Below are 18512 nucleotides of genomic sequence, written 5' to 3'. Positions count from 1 at the left end.
CCTGTTATCACACTGTGATTACTGGCTTAGCAACAGACTCAAAACCGTATTTGAAGCCAGTCGTGATGTTTATCCGAAGATTGTCATTGATGATACAACATCACACATATTGCTTTTTTGTAATTCATAAATATTCACGAATTTCAGCATAATCAAACAAACAGTATTGTGCAGATATTAATCAATGGAGAAATTCGTTGATGAACTGCAATTTCTTTCTTTGTTTGTATATTGGGTTTATCAACACGTGAGTAGCGAAGTCATATTGAGAAGTAGACTTCCTGCGAAAGCGAATGGCTTCTTCACTGAACAACATACGGAAGGTCCGCCTCATCCTGTCCAGAGTAATTAGGATAAGTATGCTATTATAATAATCTATAATGCTTACTTGATACATTTGATATATGTACAATGTAACATAAATTATGGTAAGAATATGACGTAATTGTTGTATATGGTGTAATGCACAATATGTTGTAAAATACATACTTTCGTGAGGCTAAAATTTCGTGGTTAAAAAAAAAAAAAAAAAACCTTTTCGCTGGCACTCGATTTCGTGGATATATCTTGTTCAAGATATCAATTAGTAATATAATCCACGAATACAACGAAAAACACCCCACAAAAAATAAGGGTGGATACTATGTAATAATCATCACTATCGCAGCTAAATATAAAAATTGAAATGTTTAGTTTCACTAAATAGTACAAACTATTTCTGATTTTGAATTAGTTATATAAAATATTATATATAAGGTTTGATATAATATGTTATAATATTTATATTCAATGTACTGGGTAATAGGTGATATGTGTACAGAGTACTTAACATTCATCGTTCTATAAACAATCAATTAACCATAGCTATTAATTGGCGATATATCATAATACAATGTAATAGATATTTTTTTAATAAATTTGTCATTGTAATGTTATATACAGATAACTAATCCCTTTATCATGATGTAATGTATATATCTAAGCCTAGATGTTGGTAGCTGAATATCAGTGAGATTGCACAAAGCCGAGGGTAATATGGAAAATGAAATAACTCACAACTAAGTCCTGTTTCATTTAGACGCATTTGTCAGCCATTCATTGGCCACATAAGCTCATGGAACAATGCTTTACTTGCGAATCTCTCTTTCAAGGAACAACAGTGACAGTTTAACAACAATATGTAGTGGTAAACAACACTATTCTACATCAAAACAAAACTATTATTCATAAAATTACTATACAGCATTAAAAAGCATTATCTCCTCATTATGACATCCATGCATGGTAGGCAAGTGACGTTTATCACGACGAGTAAACTAGCATTAAAGCCTGGCGACATTATCGCCATACGTGTTTACTACAGAATAAGGTGGGGGCGCTCCTAGTCCCGTAGGGAGTTGTACATCAGGTCGGAACAGATTCTTCATTTTCTGAAAACATCATCGAAAGGTAACATACTTTAAAAGACTGTTATTATGAGTAATAAACAATGTTAACAAAATATATATGCATGAACAAATAAGAAGATATTAATATAATAAAAAAATAAATGATTATTTAAAAAAAAGTATGTACATAAAGATACAAAAATGTATATATATAATGAACGTATGTGACTAGCCCAGTCGGATAGCTAACAATATCAAAATGTAGTCGAAATACAGTAAGAAAATGTTTTTACGTGGAAACACTTCATTGCTAACAGTATAACTACTGCTTAATAGTATGAAAATGATATGATATAAAAAAAATATCACAAACAAATAAAACACAATCGTTTGAATGGGCAAAAGCTGTATCTTAATCAAGCTCTTGTGTCATCATGACTATTAAATATAACTTTAAATATCACAAAAGCAACTTACATCTCTGAAAGAATTTCCGGAGGTAACATAGGTCTTGTAAAGCATATATAACGGAATGACCATCACAGACGACAGAGCCATTAGAGCGCCTATAGCATGTGCCCATGTAGGATATTCATAGTCCATATACTTCACTGCTTTCAACTTTATAAGTCGGAACAGCAAAACACCCTGTAAAAAACATATTGCTGTAGCTGTTAGATGTGCACCTTCAAGTTTTTTTTATTTCTACATATTCTCGAACATCGTCCTACAAATTTCCATCAAAGCACATTGTAATTTCAGAAGAACAATGATTGTGAATTTTAAAATGTGACTTAACGCCTTGTGGTGTCCACAATGTCTATATCTATCATCTTATTTTCCACAAAAGATCAGAATTGATTTTGATAAGATGAACTTGTCACCTACATGAGGGAATCGTGATTTTTTTGTTGCATTTAAAAATGTAAGATCTTACTTACTACCATTGAAATATGTATAAAAGTTTCAAGTAAATAACAGAGAAGGTTTTATGACAATCTCAAGAAATAAAATAAATTGTTTTGTTAAAAGACTTGAAAAAACTTCACACGAAGTGAATAAGATAAAGATCACGAAAAAACATATTCATCGCCGTAGATCTAGTACTTTAATTTGTAGATTGCAAAAGTGTTGAATACTCACAAGGCATATAGCAGGTGTCATAAAAGCCCAACAGAACTTGAAGAATCTGTTTGGATAAAATCCAAACATACTGCGGAGGTTTTCATAGTACCGATTCACGCCTAAAATAATATATTCACCCTTTATCACAATTTATATATTATCTACACTATAAAACTTATAATTTGATATTTTATCATGCTACCATTTTCTGGTATCAAACTGTTTATGAATGGAATATGCGATAATTATTTGAAATACTAATTAAAATTTGTCGTATCTAAACAATATTCGCATTAAATCGATATCATATTTAAAGAATTTTCTGGATATACGATATAATGTGTTGAGTAGCTGAAGGAATATAAGTACAATGTTAATACTTTATACCTACATATATCTATATCTTACCGTAGCCCCAGGAAACAGCAATGCACTCAAAGAATATCAGGCAAAGGAGACAAAGACCACTAGCGGAGTAATGATTGAAGAGTTCAAACACGTAAATCCCTCCCTACAACAGGCGTAAATAGCTCAGGATTAAATGTAGGGTATAGCTTAATTCATTCATTAATTTCATCGTGTAAATAACGAAAAACTCAAAATTTAAGAGATAAAGAAAAATCATGGTTAAGATAAAATCGTTTAACAGTGGTTGAAATGATATCATCCCATTGATAAGTTAATGAATAAGCGACATTTTCTCTCCGATTTCCAATTAATTACTAATCAAGAAGTCTAATCTTCTATGAAACAAGCATTTTCATTGGTTTATTTTAAACCTCTTTAACGTAAAATATTGAAGTCATTTTGTAACTCCTCGTTTGATTTTCCAATATGGAGGTATAATAAATTATAAAGTAAAAGTGTCTATAAAGAATGTCAAAACGATTTGAAATTGTGATTTAATATTATATATTCTAGTAAATTTTCGTCAATTTATCATCAAAAGAACATGTAATTTTTATTCTTATTTATTTCATATATGACAATGTTTACTTTACAAGCATGACAAGCTCAAGATGGTTTTTTATTGGCCTCATTGCAATTTCTGAATTTTCCTCTAAATTTGAAGATACGTTGATAGAGTCAAGACCCATTGCATACCTCCGTCACCATCGATAAACCAACGAGATAGGACAGAAAGCACACAACAGCGATGAAAATTTCTCTGTTCTTCCGCAGATAGCGTGGCCACTCGTCTATCAGGGCCGTGAAGAATCCTTCCATGGTACAGAACTGTAAGAAAGACATATGTTACAATCGGCACTTCAATCACGTCATTATACAATGTATGTTAGAAGATGATAAATGATAGGCATATAGTGTGTTTAGCAAAGCAACACATGTTTACTATTAGATGGTTATATTATAATTAGAGGTTATCATGAGTTGTAATATAGCTAAGTTCGTCATGAGCGTCACGATCTTGTTAACACTGTAATTCTTCATGTGATGTGTGATATATATAGTAATAAGTTTCCATAAACATTCTGTTATAGCGTCAGCCAACTGTCCCTTATATCAAATACGTTTTCAAGTAGATTTAACAGTAACAGAACCGGTCTAAAAATACGGTTATAGGTGTATATATACGAGAATACAACAAAAAAGTATACCTGGCTGTCAAGACCTAGCATAAGGACCATTAAAAAGAAAAGCACAGCCCAAAGAGGCGAGATCGGAAGCTTGACAACAGCACTCGGGTAGACAAGAAACGCCAGACCGGGACCTACAAATAATTACAATCAACGCTTTACAATACATTTCATATTAAACACATTCAATTCAGAAAATATATATGCATTAAAACTACTCAACTAGTGTAAAAAGTTCAAACGATATAATTTATCTCTCATTTCAAAACATTGCATTTCAAAGGACTTACGTGATAAAGGAATTAGCTAGCAGACAAAGCCAACAAGAACCCTCTCCTTATTACACTGCATACGAATACAAGCAACAAACCATGCATGTAGTGCAATAGGAACTCTTAGAATTTAAACATTAATGAACAGGTATATACCGACTAAAATTGACTGAATGGACACAAGTAACATATAATTGATTCTATTAAATTAAGTATCAGTCTATTTGTAGTTTTCGAAAGGAGGCCAACATATAAATTGTCCAAAATTCAAGATTCTATACCTGAACCAGGCAGTGAACAAATGCATTGACGTTTCAACCAATTTGTGTAAGAAAAAATGTGATTTTTTTTTTATAGAAATTAGTCTAGTATCTAGTTTTGTTAAGGGCAGCTGTAGGAAGATTGTATTCGTATCAATATCAAAAGCATTGAATTTAGGCATTCGGCCTTACAGAGAGGAATATGTATTCACAGGAATATAATAACCGAGAGCGGAGTGAAATTTAAGAGTGGTTGCCTTTGGTTAATAAAGAGACGGCAATAAGTGAGCAGCATAACCTCACATAGGCAGGGCTACCAAATAGGTCGAAGTTGAATATATCTTAATCAAGATAACTGGCAAAGGATCATATCAACACCGAAATACTCTAAGATTGGATAGCAATCTAATTTTTTAGATAATACAATGGAATGTTATATATCAAATTAATTCAATAAAGAAATCAGTGTGTTCAAGCCAGAAAGATAAAGTCATCAAAATAGACCTTTTCATGGGAAGATATTTTTCCCATTAATCTTCTTCCAAAAATGGCCCCAACAGATCAGTCATTTATTCATCGAAATTCGTTATTCGGTTTCTTGTCCATTGAAAATGAGATGTTTCCGATCAAATTTGGTAGATGTTCCAGGAAAATGGGACGTCAGACGATATTACTGGATGACGTGAGAATTCTTCATTCAAACCTGTTTGATCCATACAGGATATTTTTAAAATTGACTTATTATAACACATGAGTCATCTAAATGTTGACTTAATTGTCGAATCTGAATTATTTCTATAACTGGTTGTGTTCTTGACTAAATTTTGTTTTCGATCTCGAATTTGTATGAAACTAACGTGTGCACTCGTGATATTATCATGTGTATTTGTGTCCTTTTCCCCAGCGTCATGTTGACAATAGGTTTATAGGTGAGAAGTGGAGGAAAATTGTTGTTCGCTACATACAAAATACGAGATCTACACCGCCACACGAACTCGTGGGCTATATGTAAATGCATGCTGTTTGTTAAGTCTAATGATGCCTTGCACTTGGAACCAACAAAGCCAGCGATCCATTATCTATCAGACACTTCCCAGAATTGAAACTGACCCTTCAGACTAACATGGCTATTCCACTATGATTTACAGTTTAAAACGCAATTATTCATGGTTAAGGGCTATGATTTCATGGTGACTTTAATCTTGTTGTCTGTCAATATTAGAGACTAATTTTATGTTTATTTGTAGGAGTTATTTCCCTTCCCTCATGGATTCTAAGAGTTATGACCCTTATCTATAACTATTTGTATGAAGATCCTAGACCCTACAGCTTAAGCACACATCTTAAATATTTATCAGATCTCTTATATAACAGTGACACCCACTGCAACCCTTTTGAAAAAAAAAATAAATGTTTTATTTCTTGCTTGTATACTTTTGGTCTGCTAAACTCAGTAAATATATAGAGAGTTTATGATAGGTTGTGAGTAGTACATAGTCTTATCCTATAATCGAAATTTCTAAATATTTTGGGGATAAATATTTTGTCACTCTCTGTGGGAATAGCCATTTTTACTCGCCTTTTTTGTTGAGATATTTCTTGTCAGTGAAAATGAGTTACTATCCCCATAGCTATGAAGTAAAGTTATATAAATAGTTGTTTTGGGGCAAAACTAAGGATGATATATAGAGTATTTTTGATAGTTTCCCGCTTAATATCATCTATATTTCTCAAGTATGACAGATTATCTAAAAATTTCACGAATGATATTGTGAAAAGAGTGAAATATATATGATATTAAACGGGAAACATTAAATTATCTTTTTCTTTCATTTTAAAAGAAAATAAACGAAAAAAAGGCCTATCCAAACGTAAAATAAAGCGAAATTCGGGAAATATTAGTGCGTTGTTTGACATGAAAGCAACGATTTGGTTGGTCAAAAATATCATTGTCATATCATCACTGGAAAAGTCATGTCATTACCAGTGATGATATAAGCTTTCTACTATATTTACTATATTTCATTGGCAAAAATGTAATGATAACCTTTAGTTTGTTATTTGCTGTACTATGCATCGTTCAGACCATAGTATTCTAACATGGAATGTAAATGGGAAATGAGTGTTCATATTATATAACAACATCAAGAGTCTAGTAAGTAAAAGATTCTGAAACTGTTAAAGTGATTAATCTTACTACCTCTACCTATTACATTTTCTTGTATCTTTTAAGAAGGATCGTATATGACAGAAATATTTCAGTATTGTTTTATTTAACCCGGAGCTACTTAAAGTATCCTTTTTGCGCTTCAGATAAGGGTAAATTACCGGAGACTGCTACATCAGCAACCGCCATCTGCTGTTCCTTGGCCATAAATCCTATGACAGAAAATATGACGAAGCCGGCAAACATACTAGTGGCGCTGTTGAGGACGGAGATGAGTACAGCGTCCCTAAAGATAAAAGGTAGGTTGTTACTGGTGTACCTGTATATCGCGTCATCATCGATCTAGGTAAAGTGTTCCAGACTAATAAATAGTCAACCAGCCACTAGTGTGATTATGCTGGTGCAATATAGATCATGTTTATAGTATTTTTTCATTGTGAACAATAACATTTGTGATGTGATTTGTTATGTAGATATAGAGATATCAAATTGATCAGTAATATACTTTCATATTTCGAATTAGCATGCAGATCGTTTTATGGTCTTCCATCAATAATTATGTGATAAGGACTGCTGTTTTATAGCAAAATACTGTAAAATTACTCATTTTTGTGGGGGATTTATTTTCCATGACCTGTCAAAATAATTATAAGTTAATGTATTATGTTATATCTATGCGCGAAATCAATTGTTAATGAAAAAGTGTATTTTTTAAAATCTACGAAAATAGAGCCCAACAAAAATATGTGATTTAAGTTGAATATGGTGGACACAAATTTAGCTTTATAATCAATTAGTAAAGTTTACATTAAAAAATAAACACCGTGATAAACACACGATGTCAGCTGATTATTTGCTCATAAAACAGAACACGATTTCGTGTTGTAGACTTTAGACAGGAAAAACTATTTCATGAGGTTTTTATTGTATTTGCCTTGCTAGCTATCGTGAATGATCGGAATTTCCATCACAGCACTGTAACAGTGTTAACGTAATGTAGAATGTCAGGTGTTATATTTGTAGATACACGCCTAGAACATATTTAGTGTTTAATTCACAGGACATAGACTCACAGCGTTGATTTACATATATATTATATATACATATCACGAAATGAAAATCATTTGACTCATTAACCATGTGCAGAATGAGATATGAGAAATTGCTCTCTTCAAAACTTGGAAGTTATCTTTGTCTATTATTCCTCTGTCATTCTGATATCCTGAAACATACCTACTATATGACCATGCTCATATTTTTGCAATGAAAAAAAAAAAAAAGAAAAACAAATGACTTTGATTTTTTGTATTTTGAGATGGCTGTGGTGAGTGTCAACAATGGTGCAGGGTGTTAGGACATAGCCGAAATGGACAGTGATAAGAAAATACTTACTTATAGACGTTGTTGTTGTACTTGTTATAACTGCCCAATGCAATGAGCGAGCCCAGACCAAGGCCATAGGAAAAGAATATCTGAGTCACGGCGTCCAGCCAAACCTACAACATCAATGAGAAAATACAGCCTCATCACATATCCGATTGCGTTAATGTTAAATCTCTAAACATTTCAAAATTATTTACAGATGTTTTCCAAAAATTGATAATGATTTTTTATTCAATCTTTATTTAGATGTTAATATTGTTTTTAGGTCAGTAATAGCAAAAAGTATTGTATTTGACGATGTTTACTTATCAATACTTTCACTTATATATTTCACTAATATTATTAATTTAATTTATTCATTAATACATTATTTATTAATTCATTTAACTTGTTAATTTACCAGTCATCATATGTTTAAAAGTCTGATTATCTTCACTGAGTTTTTAATGAGCGATTTACCCCTGACTCAGCCAGTTTCGAAACATCTGGATATATGTAATACCGGATACCGTCCCATGCCCCTGGAAGTGTAACACCTCTGATGAGGAGTATTGTCAACAGGATATAGGGGAAGATGGCGGTAAAGTAGACAACCTGGAATAAAGATAAAAAAAGATAACCGACAAAAGTGATCATACATATATATTTATCCAAAGTAATTATTTCGTAGTTTTATCATAATATTATTAATATTTGATTTGCTTTTCTGTTTTCGGTCGTCTAATCAATCACATGGAAATTAATGTACTGGTAGTTATTAATTAAAGTAGCATGATATTTCTATATATCAAACATATGAAATATACATAGGCGCGGTACCTACCTTTCCTGTCCAACCGATACCCTTCCAGATGCAGAAGTAACACAACACCCAAGCAAGGAGAAGACAAAGAGCTAATTGCCAGCGCACAGGACCTGGCTCGTCAACTCCAGGGCTAACCTGGAGAACATGTCGTCTAAAAAGATAGACAACGGTCGTTGTTCAAATAATACATACTTTACATCTTTTTAAACCCCAGATTGAGCAAAAATGTTAAATTCTTTATGCGACAGTGATCCGTGATCCTCGTTCTCGGCAAGACACAAAAGCTGTCGTCTTAAATGCACATTATGAGTATTTAAGTGAGGAACAGCTGTTATTACAGAGATGCCCTTATGATTGTACGTGCATGTTAAACTGTTTTGATAAAACAGATTATTATACACATTAAGCAGGTTCATACTATTTTAAACCAGCATGATAGACAGGAAACAAGCAAAACATACATATGTGATTTAAACATTCTCCTTATTTACATAAACCATCGGTTATAGAATGAGTCTTTATTGTCACAGATATGATATTGAACTCACTCCCAGTATTCTCGAACAGGGGATGTAAATGGCATGGCGCTACAGTTAAACCCCGGATGCGATAATTCCATAGCAGTTACATTTCCGTTTACAGTTGTATTGGCTTCAGTCCAAAACGTCCCATTGGTACAGTTGTAGAATGACCACTGGCGATCGTACTCGGACTTGCAGAAGTCACTGTTCCACCAGTTGTCGCACGTAGACCAGGGAAGGATGTTCGTAAAGGAGTTGAACAGATAGTAGAGTGCCCAGGCCAGAAGCACAACATAAAAGATGTTTAGCCATGCGGCCATAACGGCGGCGGCATACCCAACACCTGAAAAGGAGCTATATCATTAGTCTCTCCAAACCATATATAATGTCATCAGAACCGTTTTTCCATTGGAGATTTACATAGAAGGTTTCCTCGATGAATCTGAAGACGCTTGCTCTTCCTGAACACCTGATCTTATTCTCCTCGAACCTTTTCTCGGAGTTACCGTGTAAGTCTTTATTTCGTTTATATTTTGTACTAGTTGTATTGAATTTCTATTTGGAATATAACGTTCATGTGTTGTTATTTACTTGTTGTTTCAATTTACCTGTTGTATGAGTGTATAAAAGGTATTCCGCGGGCAGAGAGTGAAGACATCTACATCGTAAAGACCATGCTTTTGCTTGCTTTTAAAGAGTGTTCTAGAAGTAATTCCCATAATAATATAGAATTATGGTAAACATAAGTCAGCACAACATATGATTCTGATCTTTCCTTTCTTAAATTAATAACTGTGTAAAAAAAAAAAAGGTAATAAAAACCATGCGCGGTATAATGATGGTTGGTCAGCGTTTGACCATTCTTGTTTATTTGAAGTTAACTCTTCCGAAAGTATGAATTATATAAATAGGTACAGAGCAGAAAAGTAATGCAAGCTATTTGTTATGTATTTTCGTCATGTTCAAATTAAAATATTCATATGACAATATGAGAGTCATGGTTGGGGAGATATGATTCCTCAAATACTTCATCTTGTATTGTATAAGATGGTTACTCTACATTCAGTCGTCAAAAGTTCAAATGGATTAGTAGTAGATATTGAGATTGATCGAAATAATGTATCTTACGACAGTTAAACACTTCTTAATAAAACTGGTGAGAAGATCTATATCAACTTGTGTATATTATGTAATCTATCCAATAGCTTCTTTATTTCCAACTTAATAACATGCGTGTATAAAATTTGTGCAAAATCAAAATTATTAGTTTGAAATTGATTAGTGCATTGCCTTGTTTATAAATCCTTCTTACGGAGTGGGTTTAATACTGATTTATTACCTTACCTTTGAATATAGGAGAAATTTTCCAGACACCAAGGCCCCCAGTACTTTGCCATTGTCCCAATGACAACTCCAAGAAGTACATAGGTATTCCAGCGAATACAGAAGTCAGGAGGTAAGGTATCAAGAAGGCACCTGTTCAAAAAGGAAGAAACTTTAATTATCTATAAAAAAAAGGAGAAACTTCATTTTTTTCTATCACTAGATAAGCAGCTGAAAACAAAATATTAAGCTGTACATACTGCTTTACTTTTTAATTGAAGCAAAATTAATTTAAAATATACTTTTCATGGAAATTGGATTATTTATACCATGAAGAAAACAGATCACAAAGTTTCTGCCAATACGTGAAAGTGACAATTCATAATACAAATTTAGTACGTAATTACATCATACTTTGTCAGAAAACTTTCAATGTACAAGTATTCAGCACCACTACCTGGAGTTCTTACAATAAGCCACATATGAATGCACCTGTATTGGAACGTAAAGGAACATTAACTTCTAACTAATTGTTCAGAATTTTTTTTATGTTCTAGATTTTTATTTATTTGAAGTAATTTCAGTTTTAAAAATACCGCTTGTATTAAAAGATGATATATCGTCTTTTCACAGTGACAGGACGTAACACCGATACATTGTCATGCATTGGAATAATGCAAACATGATTCCGCCTTTTTAGCGACCCGGTGTAAGGTTTAAATTTGAACCGCGGTGATGACACAGCCTTTGAAAATGGACCCTGGAAAAAGTCAATTTGTCACAGGTAGTCCGGTGAAAGTTTGCCATGGAAAATGTACCCAATCGGGGTCAGATCGGGGGGGATTTGTTTTGATAATAGTAATTTGACATTTCACATTTGACATAACTTCACATAATAATAAGATGTCCAAATGCATGCACTTTTAATTGATATATATTTCCTATTTGACCTAAAACCTTTAGGGTGCTATACAAGCATCGACCTTCGGCATAGCATATGAAAAATATACAATGTTGATTTATATTGAAAAATGTTTAAGTTAACAAACACACTGATTGTGGTAGTCTTGCCGCCTATTACTTACAACAAAAGCATTGATGTGGAAAAAGCACGACGATATCAGCATGTCTGGATATCGAAACAAATTTAGATCAACATGAAATCGGCACTGCCTAAAAATGAGCGCATGTTGATCAACATTTTAAACTGCATGATTCATGATATCACTGAACCCTGTTTTTGTTCTTGTTTTTTATTTTATTTTTTGTTTTAATTTTAACAAGACAGACGCCGACATATCTACATACACCTTTGTGTTACCACGGACATAGATATATCTCCGTGGTGTCATCACCGTCATCTTCTTTAACTAGACGCTATTGCATTCATCATCAGGCAGTGGTCAGGTGGCGCTGTGGTACCACACTCTTCTTTCTCCTTGCCGACCGGGCTATGATTCCCTGAACGGATTTGGGTTTTCTCTGTTTTTTTCAAACAGTGAGACCTCTCGCTCGCTTACAAGAAGAGTGATTAGTATAAGTTGATGTTGATATAAATAAAGTTTATATACGGAGCGAGTATACAAAAGTGGACGACAAAATTAGAAAGGGTATTTGAGGAGGGGGGTATTTAAGAATAGGAGGGAAGAGGGGAATAAGGTATTTCATAAAAAGTGCGCTTATGCACGACGATCATGTTAGAGACTGGAAACTGATGTAATGAAAATTACAACTTTATGAATTATGTCTTATTTGTTTTCATTGCATATTGTATGTTAAATATAAATAGGATGCGTTATTCTGTTATTTTTTATCGATTTTCCCAATTTCTTCAGTTCCGTTCACATTTTTTTCGTAAGCGTCTCCTCTTTACAACAAGTATGGACTTTACGATGATCATGCATGGAACATCTAAATTAACGAATTATATTTATCAGCTTATGTACGTTGAGTGCAGACACTGATTTGTATGCATAATAACCTGATTGTCAACTTTTTCACACCTCCTGAAATGTTGAAAAAGGCGAAAAGGTTAATAGCGGACGATAAACCTGTTAAATAAATGAATAAATAAAGCTAACTTTATATATTGGAGTGTTGTTATCACTGATCTTTACAAAATTGGATGTTTGTTTATTTAATGAAAAAATGGGTGATTGAAAGCTGACGCTTGTTGGTTTAGAATTGCCACACACAATACGCTGAACTCGCAAATAAAAGTTGGTCCCACTAGTTGATGTTACTCAAACTTCAGAAAGCCGGCACGAAAACAATGAACATTGGGCATATGGAGCAGGTAAGTTTACATGTAGAGTTCGATATCGCAAGTGCTGCATCCTTCTATGCTGTCGTCATATCACACGTAGAATACAAGTATATAATAAATCGAGGACTCGCTGTATAGTTTGAATAGGGCGTACATTATATTGTAAATGTGTCAACTCACCGATATCGATAAAAATAGATTATTTTCCCCTGCAATCGTTTAGCAAAGTTGTGAATATTGGGGCTTTAACGCATGACAAGCACATACCAAAGTTTGTAAACTTTTGATAAAAGAAACAGTTATAACAAACTCTTATTATCAAAATCCTAGAAGGCCACCTGTTAGTCCCGAAACATGGCAGAGCAAGACTAAAGACCACAGGGAAACCTAGATATAAAATCTGAAAAAGATTCAGTGGGTGGTTCTCAAGGAAACGTGATAACATCAGTAGTTTACGGGCAGACGGACGACAAACCACTCTCCACAATAAAAACAAAAATTGATATGATTCACTACATGACAACAACAAATTGGCTATGTGTAAAAAAATCTCTAATAAAAAGGTACAAACAAGAAAGTTAGAGTTAATTATGTGACCACGATCTTGGAACTGGCTACGCGGCGTTTAAAAGGTTTTATCAGGTAACAAAGGTTATGCAAAAACATTTTGTAGTTGTAAATGAAGATCATTCCTATTTTTGTCTAAACAGCAAGTTGAGAAATCCTGTCATAGAAACAATTAGATTAAATACTAATATATCAGAGGCCAAAATCGGAGGATTGGTCATTCATATACCCTTCTTGCTTATTAACAAAGCAGTCATTAGAACTGAGGACAGATAACTCACTAATATATGATCCAAGTATATTCTTATAATCACGTATATTTAATGTTTCTTATCTAAATTTGTCGTAAAAGTTATCTTTAGGTACTCTGTGATTATGAAAGATACAATTTTAAATTCAAAATCATTTCAAATTTTTTATAGGTTGATATTACCACTCAACTGATGTAGAAATTGTGTACAACATATATTAAAGCTGGTCAGTCATGGTCATTTTAAGCATTTGAATATAACTAGATATATGATAAAGCTGAATTACACAATGATGATATTTTGATACCAGCTTTCAAATATAGTCAGCAAGTTATCCAGAACTATACACAACCTTTAATGAGAAAATGGGAGCACAAACGTAGATCGCAAAGCCATGATAAAACTGCATGTTGACTTTATAATGCATTTATTTATTTGACATGTGTCCGTTAATAATATAGAGTTTTTAAAAAATAATGTAGCTCAGTTTATCTATCATTTGCTATAACTTGGATGAGAAATTATCCAAATAGGATTGGATTTTGAAAATCGTCTTTTAAAAAGCGCACTTTTTTAACACATGACATTCCTACTACTGGCATGTATTCTTGATACATTCACAAATATCAAGGATAATACATCAAATAAAAGTAAAAATTGTTTATAGATTGCCTTCAAATAATTATTTTTGGTGGGGCTATATTTTCTGTTAATTCGTGGATGATCTAAAGCCGTGAATTCATTCGTCCATAAATAAAAGTTAAAAGTAGTTATAGAACTAGTGGGTTTTATGTACAATATTTATCTACGAAATACAGCGTCAAGGAAAACTTTTGGAAAAGACTTAACTTACTATGAATGGTGGCAATAACGTGTTTGTAAATCAAATCACTATTGTTTCTTCCTGTCATGTTTTGAAATAAGAAAAAAATATCAGTACAAAACATAAGGAGTTGTGTATTTATATAAGAGAGAGAGCTTGATATCTGAAACATAAACATGTCCCGATGAACAATATTGAAATAACTAATGTGGAGATAAGTAGGGATTTGTACTGTAATCCTCATTCTGTGCAGGGCTAAATATATCAAATACATACAATAGTTTAACTACATGCACTTCTTTTCAGAAATTAGAATTTGTGGTTATGTATACAAAATATTTTTATCAGCAAGCAAAGTTTCAGTAAGTGAATTAATGGTAGTATTTAAGGCAAACTGGTTATTCTTCCATGATTTTCCATCCTTTGATAATACAGCGATGAGATATACACAAAAGACAGAACCTACGACAGCTCATTACTTTTAACATTTACATTTATCCCTGCATCTATCGTCTGGAGTAGTGAATTGACGTGTTATAGATGAATAACAATATTCTTATTTCGCTAACTTTATCAAAGGTTTTCAAAAAATTGTTTTTCATATACCCATAAGCGCTTTCGACGTAAGCCACTGATATGAGTCACAATGTTCTGGTTTCAATTTTCAACTTTGAACATACAACCTGTAAACTTGATTAACATAAAAGAAAACAGAAGCATATTTTTGCGGGGTCCATTTCAACATTGAATATGGAACTAAATACATTGTCGCTTTATATATAAGACAAGGGAAATACGCATTGATATTCCAGAGTTGCTTTTCAACAATGAATATAGACCCGTTGTGAACATGATTAAATCAACATGATGGATCACATCATGTTCTGAAGCACATTTTAAAAACTGTTATATTGAAACAAGTCCATTTTAATGGGAAAACAAGGAAAGTACGTCATTTCACTGTTATGTTCCCTTTCAAAGATAAATATTGAGATGTTTAGCACTGGATTAATTCAATAGGCAATACAGTTATAATATTCCTCTGTCTATTTTCAAAGGTGAATTTCGAACAGGGTCGAATTATTCTGAGGTCCATTCTTTAAATGTTGAATATGGAACAGGGGTTACAAGTCTTTACAGACGTAACAGCTGTATGATGCAGTTTGGTTCGTTGTTTAGCTCTAGTTCTAATTTTGTGTTAAAAGGTATTATTCACTTTTAATGTGCGTCTTATTGCATATTGTACAATTTTCAACATTACCTATGAAATTTTAACAAGGATGAATTTCACAAGAAACAGACGTCACTATAATCGTGTGGTCCGCTTAAATATAAAATATAGAACCGTTGTGAACTTAATTAACTCAACATGAGATAGCGTCATAATATTTGGAAATCCACTTTCCATATTGTATATAAAACCGACGGATTTCAATGAGTTACAGAGTGGGGGTATCCACTGTTTGTTTTCTCATGGCACAGCCAAGACCACCACAGGTCATTAATTCACTAGCATTATACAAATATAGGTAAAGAAAGAGTAAGGATCTCAACTGTTTCTATACACAGACCCCCTCTCTAGGATTTCAGCTGATTCTGAAGAAACGTAATATTTACTAGCCCACATATATGGTGGGTCATTAAAACGCCCCTTCTTTCGTGGTTTGTAGTCTGGACCTGTGATCCATACGTTCTGATGTCCGTTCAAATTCTTTCGATATACTGGATAGCTGATTTTTATAGACTGGGAAAATTTTATATTGTTTCTAGTATTTGACAATGACACCCGGACCTTCATAATGATGACTTAACTGGCGACGGACTGACATTAGACATTGCGATATTTTGTTACCTATCTGGAGATCTACAATCTGATTATTACCATCAGTTACATTCTCAATATCTTCATCGACAATGTATACGTAAGCAAGTTATTCATCAGCTGACCTTTGTTCTTATAAACAAAACGCAAACTAAGCAGCAAGGTACACAGGGCTCATTTGTTTGTGTGAGTTCCCGAATAAAGTGAAACAACATCGGAAAGATATTTTGTTTAAACCCCTATGTCTTCCATTATGAACATAATAATACATTGTATACATGTATTATTGGAATGTTCGGTAATTGCACACCTGTGAAGAAATTGTATAGCACGCGTAAATGGAGATTGAGTTTATTCTTTTTCATGTAGGTAATGCCAGAGTGTCTATTGATACTTGATACTTCTCAGCCGGCTTGTTAACAGTCAAATTAGTTTTTCATTGGTATAAAAACTGAAATATTAATAATGAAAAAAAAAGATTGCTCCTTTACATATGCTTTTCTATGTCTCAATTTATGCCTCCATGTACCTGGAAATTGACTGAAGTTTGACTTAATATCTGAATAAGATCTACAGACTCTGTTTCGGGCTTGGGGAATGAAGGAGTGGAGTTAGCATACCTTTTTATAGGACTTTCTTATACAACATTTCAATATTTATCAACAATTCAAAGGAAACGATATCTTCATTGCGTTAAATCGATATTACAAATATAATAGTGAGAAGCAATGAGTTGCGGTGTTGTCGATTTCTTGTCGAAACCATATTCACCTTTGGAAAATTTATCTGGCATTTATGTATGATTCGATGGGGAGGCTCGTATTATATAGTCACGTTTATACGTAACATTTTAAATATAGGTCATCACGTTTTGATGTATTTGTTAACTTACTTCATGATATTGAATAAGTCATAATTATTAACGGGAAAATGAATTCGTGACGATACATGCCAATAACTAGTAATTACCTTCATTTCGTTTATTTTTTATTTAATGTTAATATCAACAGTTTCAGTTTTTCAATATCCCTGATTTGTACCTTTTTCTTATTTTAAGTTGTATAAACATGATATCTTATTAGACAAGTTCAGTCATAAATTTTGAGGATTCAGTAAATTAATCTTGGAAATTGTTTAGCAGTTGTATTGTAACCATAGATTTCCTTCTTTCTAATTACATATTTTATGTAAGTGGTTTAAAACATGTCATGAATCAAGTTATTGAGGAGTATCTTACTTCAGAAGTACAATCGAATGTATATTAACAATGATTTCAAATATATTGTTATGAATACATTGACAAATCCGTTACTAATATTTCATTTGATGGATTTAAATACCTACCCCCTCCGTTACGGTAGCAAAGATACGGAAACCTCCATACATTGCCCAATCCAACACAGTAACCCACACAGGCTAATACGAACTCTACTTTCCCGGCCCATGCCTCTCGCTTGTCCTTATCCCCAGTGTTAGACACAGTTTCCACCACTAACTCGTTGTCATTAATAGTCAACCTCTCTACCTCGTGAGGTTGATTCATTTTTACGTTCATGTCTATGTTACTGTCGTTTAGGTAAGGAGCAGTCTACTGTACGCTGGCTGGTTGAGTGGGATGTTTTAACATTGTATTTCAAACTGGAACGTGTGAATGACTTGAGTGGTTTTTCAAATGAAAAATTAGTGACATTTAGGTTCACTCCAATGGAAAGTAATTCGCGATATAATTTTGGTGTTTTAGTAATTCATTTCTAAACATAGATTAATAAATTCGACTATCTATAATCCCACACTTTGACATAGTTCGAATAATATCACTGCATTGCCTTGTTATAGAGAATGCAATGACACCAATTTGCCTAAATTATGACAAATCACACTTGTCGCATGAATATATTACACGGACTTAACGGCCTGTCCTTACACACGTAGTCTGCATGGTTA

General features: G+C 33.1%; 1 protein-coding gene across 1 annotated transcript; it reads right to left on the bottom strand.

Moving 5' to 3' along the window:
* Positions 1 to 1322: 1322 nt before the first annotated feature.
* LOC132556474 (sodium- and chloride-dependent GABA transporter 1-like) lies at positions 1323 to 18111 on the bottom strand. The gene is made up of 13 exons (XM_060220884.1): positions 17913 to 18111; positions 10861 to 10992; positions 9544 to 9859; positions 9014 to 9146; positions 8650 to 8784; positions 8200 to 8303; positions 6969 to 7093; positions 4130 to 4242; positions 3618 to 3749; positions 2922 to 3024; positions 2532 to 2632; positions 1866 to 2036; positions 1323 to 1430 (listed from the first exon to the last, which is right to left on the bottom strand). Exons 1-13 carry the CDS (start codon positions 18109 to 18111, stop codon positions 1323 to 1325), a joined length of 1872 nt encoding a protein of 623 aa, XP_060076867.1.
* Between the last annotated feature and the right edge of the window lie 401 nt (positions 18112 to 18512).

Source organism: Ylistrum balloti, unplaced genomic scaffold, assembly GCF_031769215.1.
Source record: "Ylistrum balloti isolate Yb309-2 unplaced genomic scaffold, AGI_CSIRO_Ybal_v1 Utg370572, whole genome shotgun sequence".
NCBI classification, from domain to species: domain Eukaryota; kingdom Metazoa; phylum Mollusca; class Bivalvia; order Pectinida; family Pectinidae; genus Ylistrum; species Ylistrum balloti.
The sequence above is the reverse complement of the archived record's forward strand: the minus strand, read 5'-3'. Positions and strand labels throughout refer to the sequence as shown.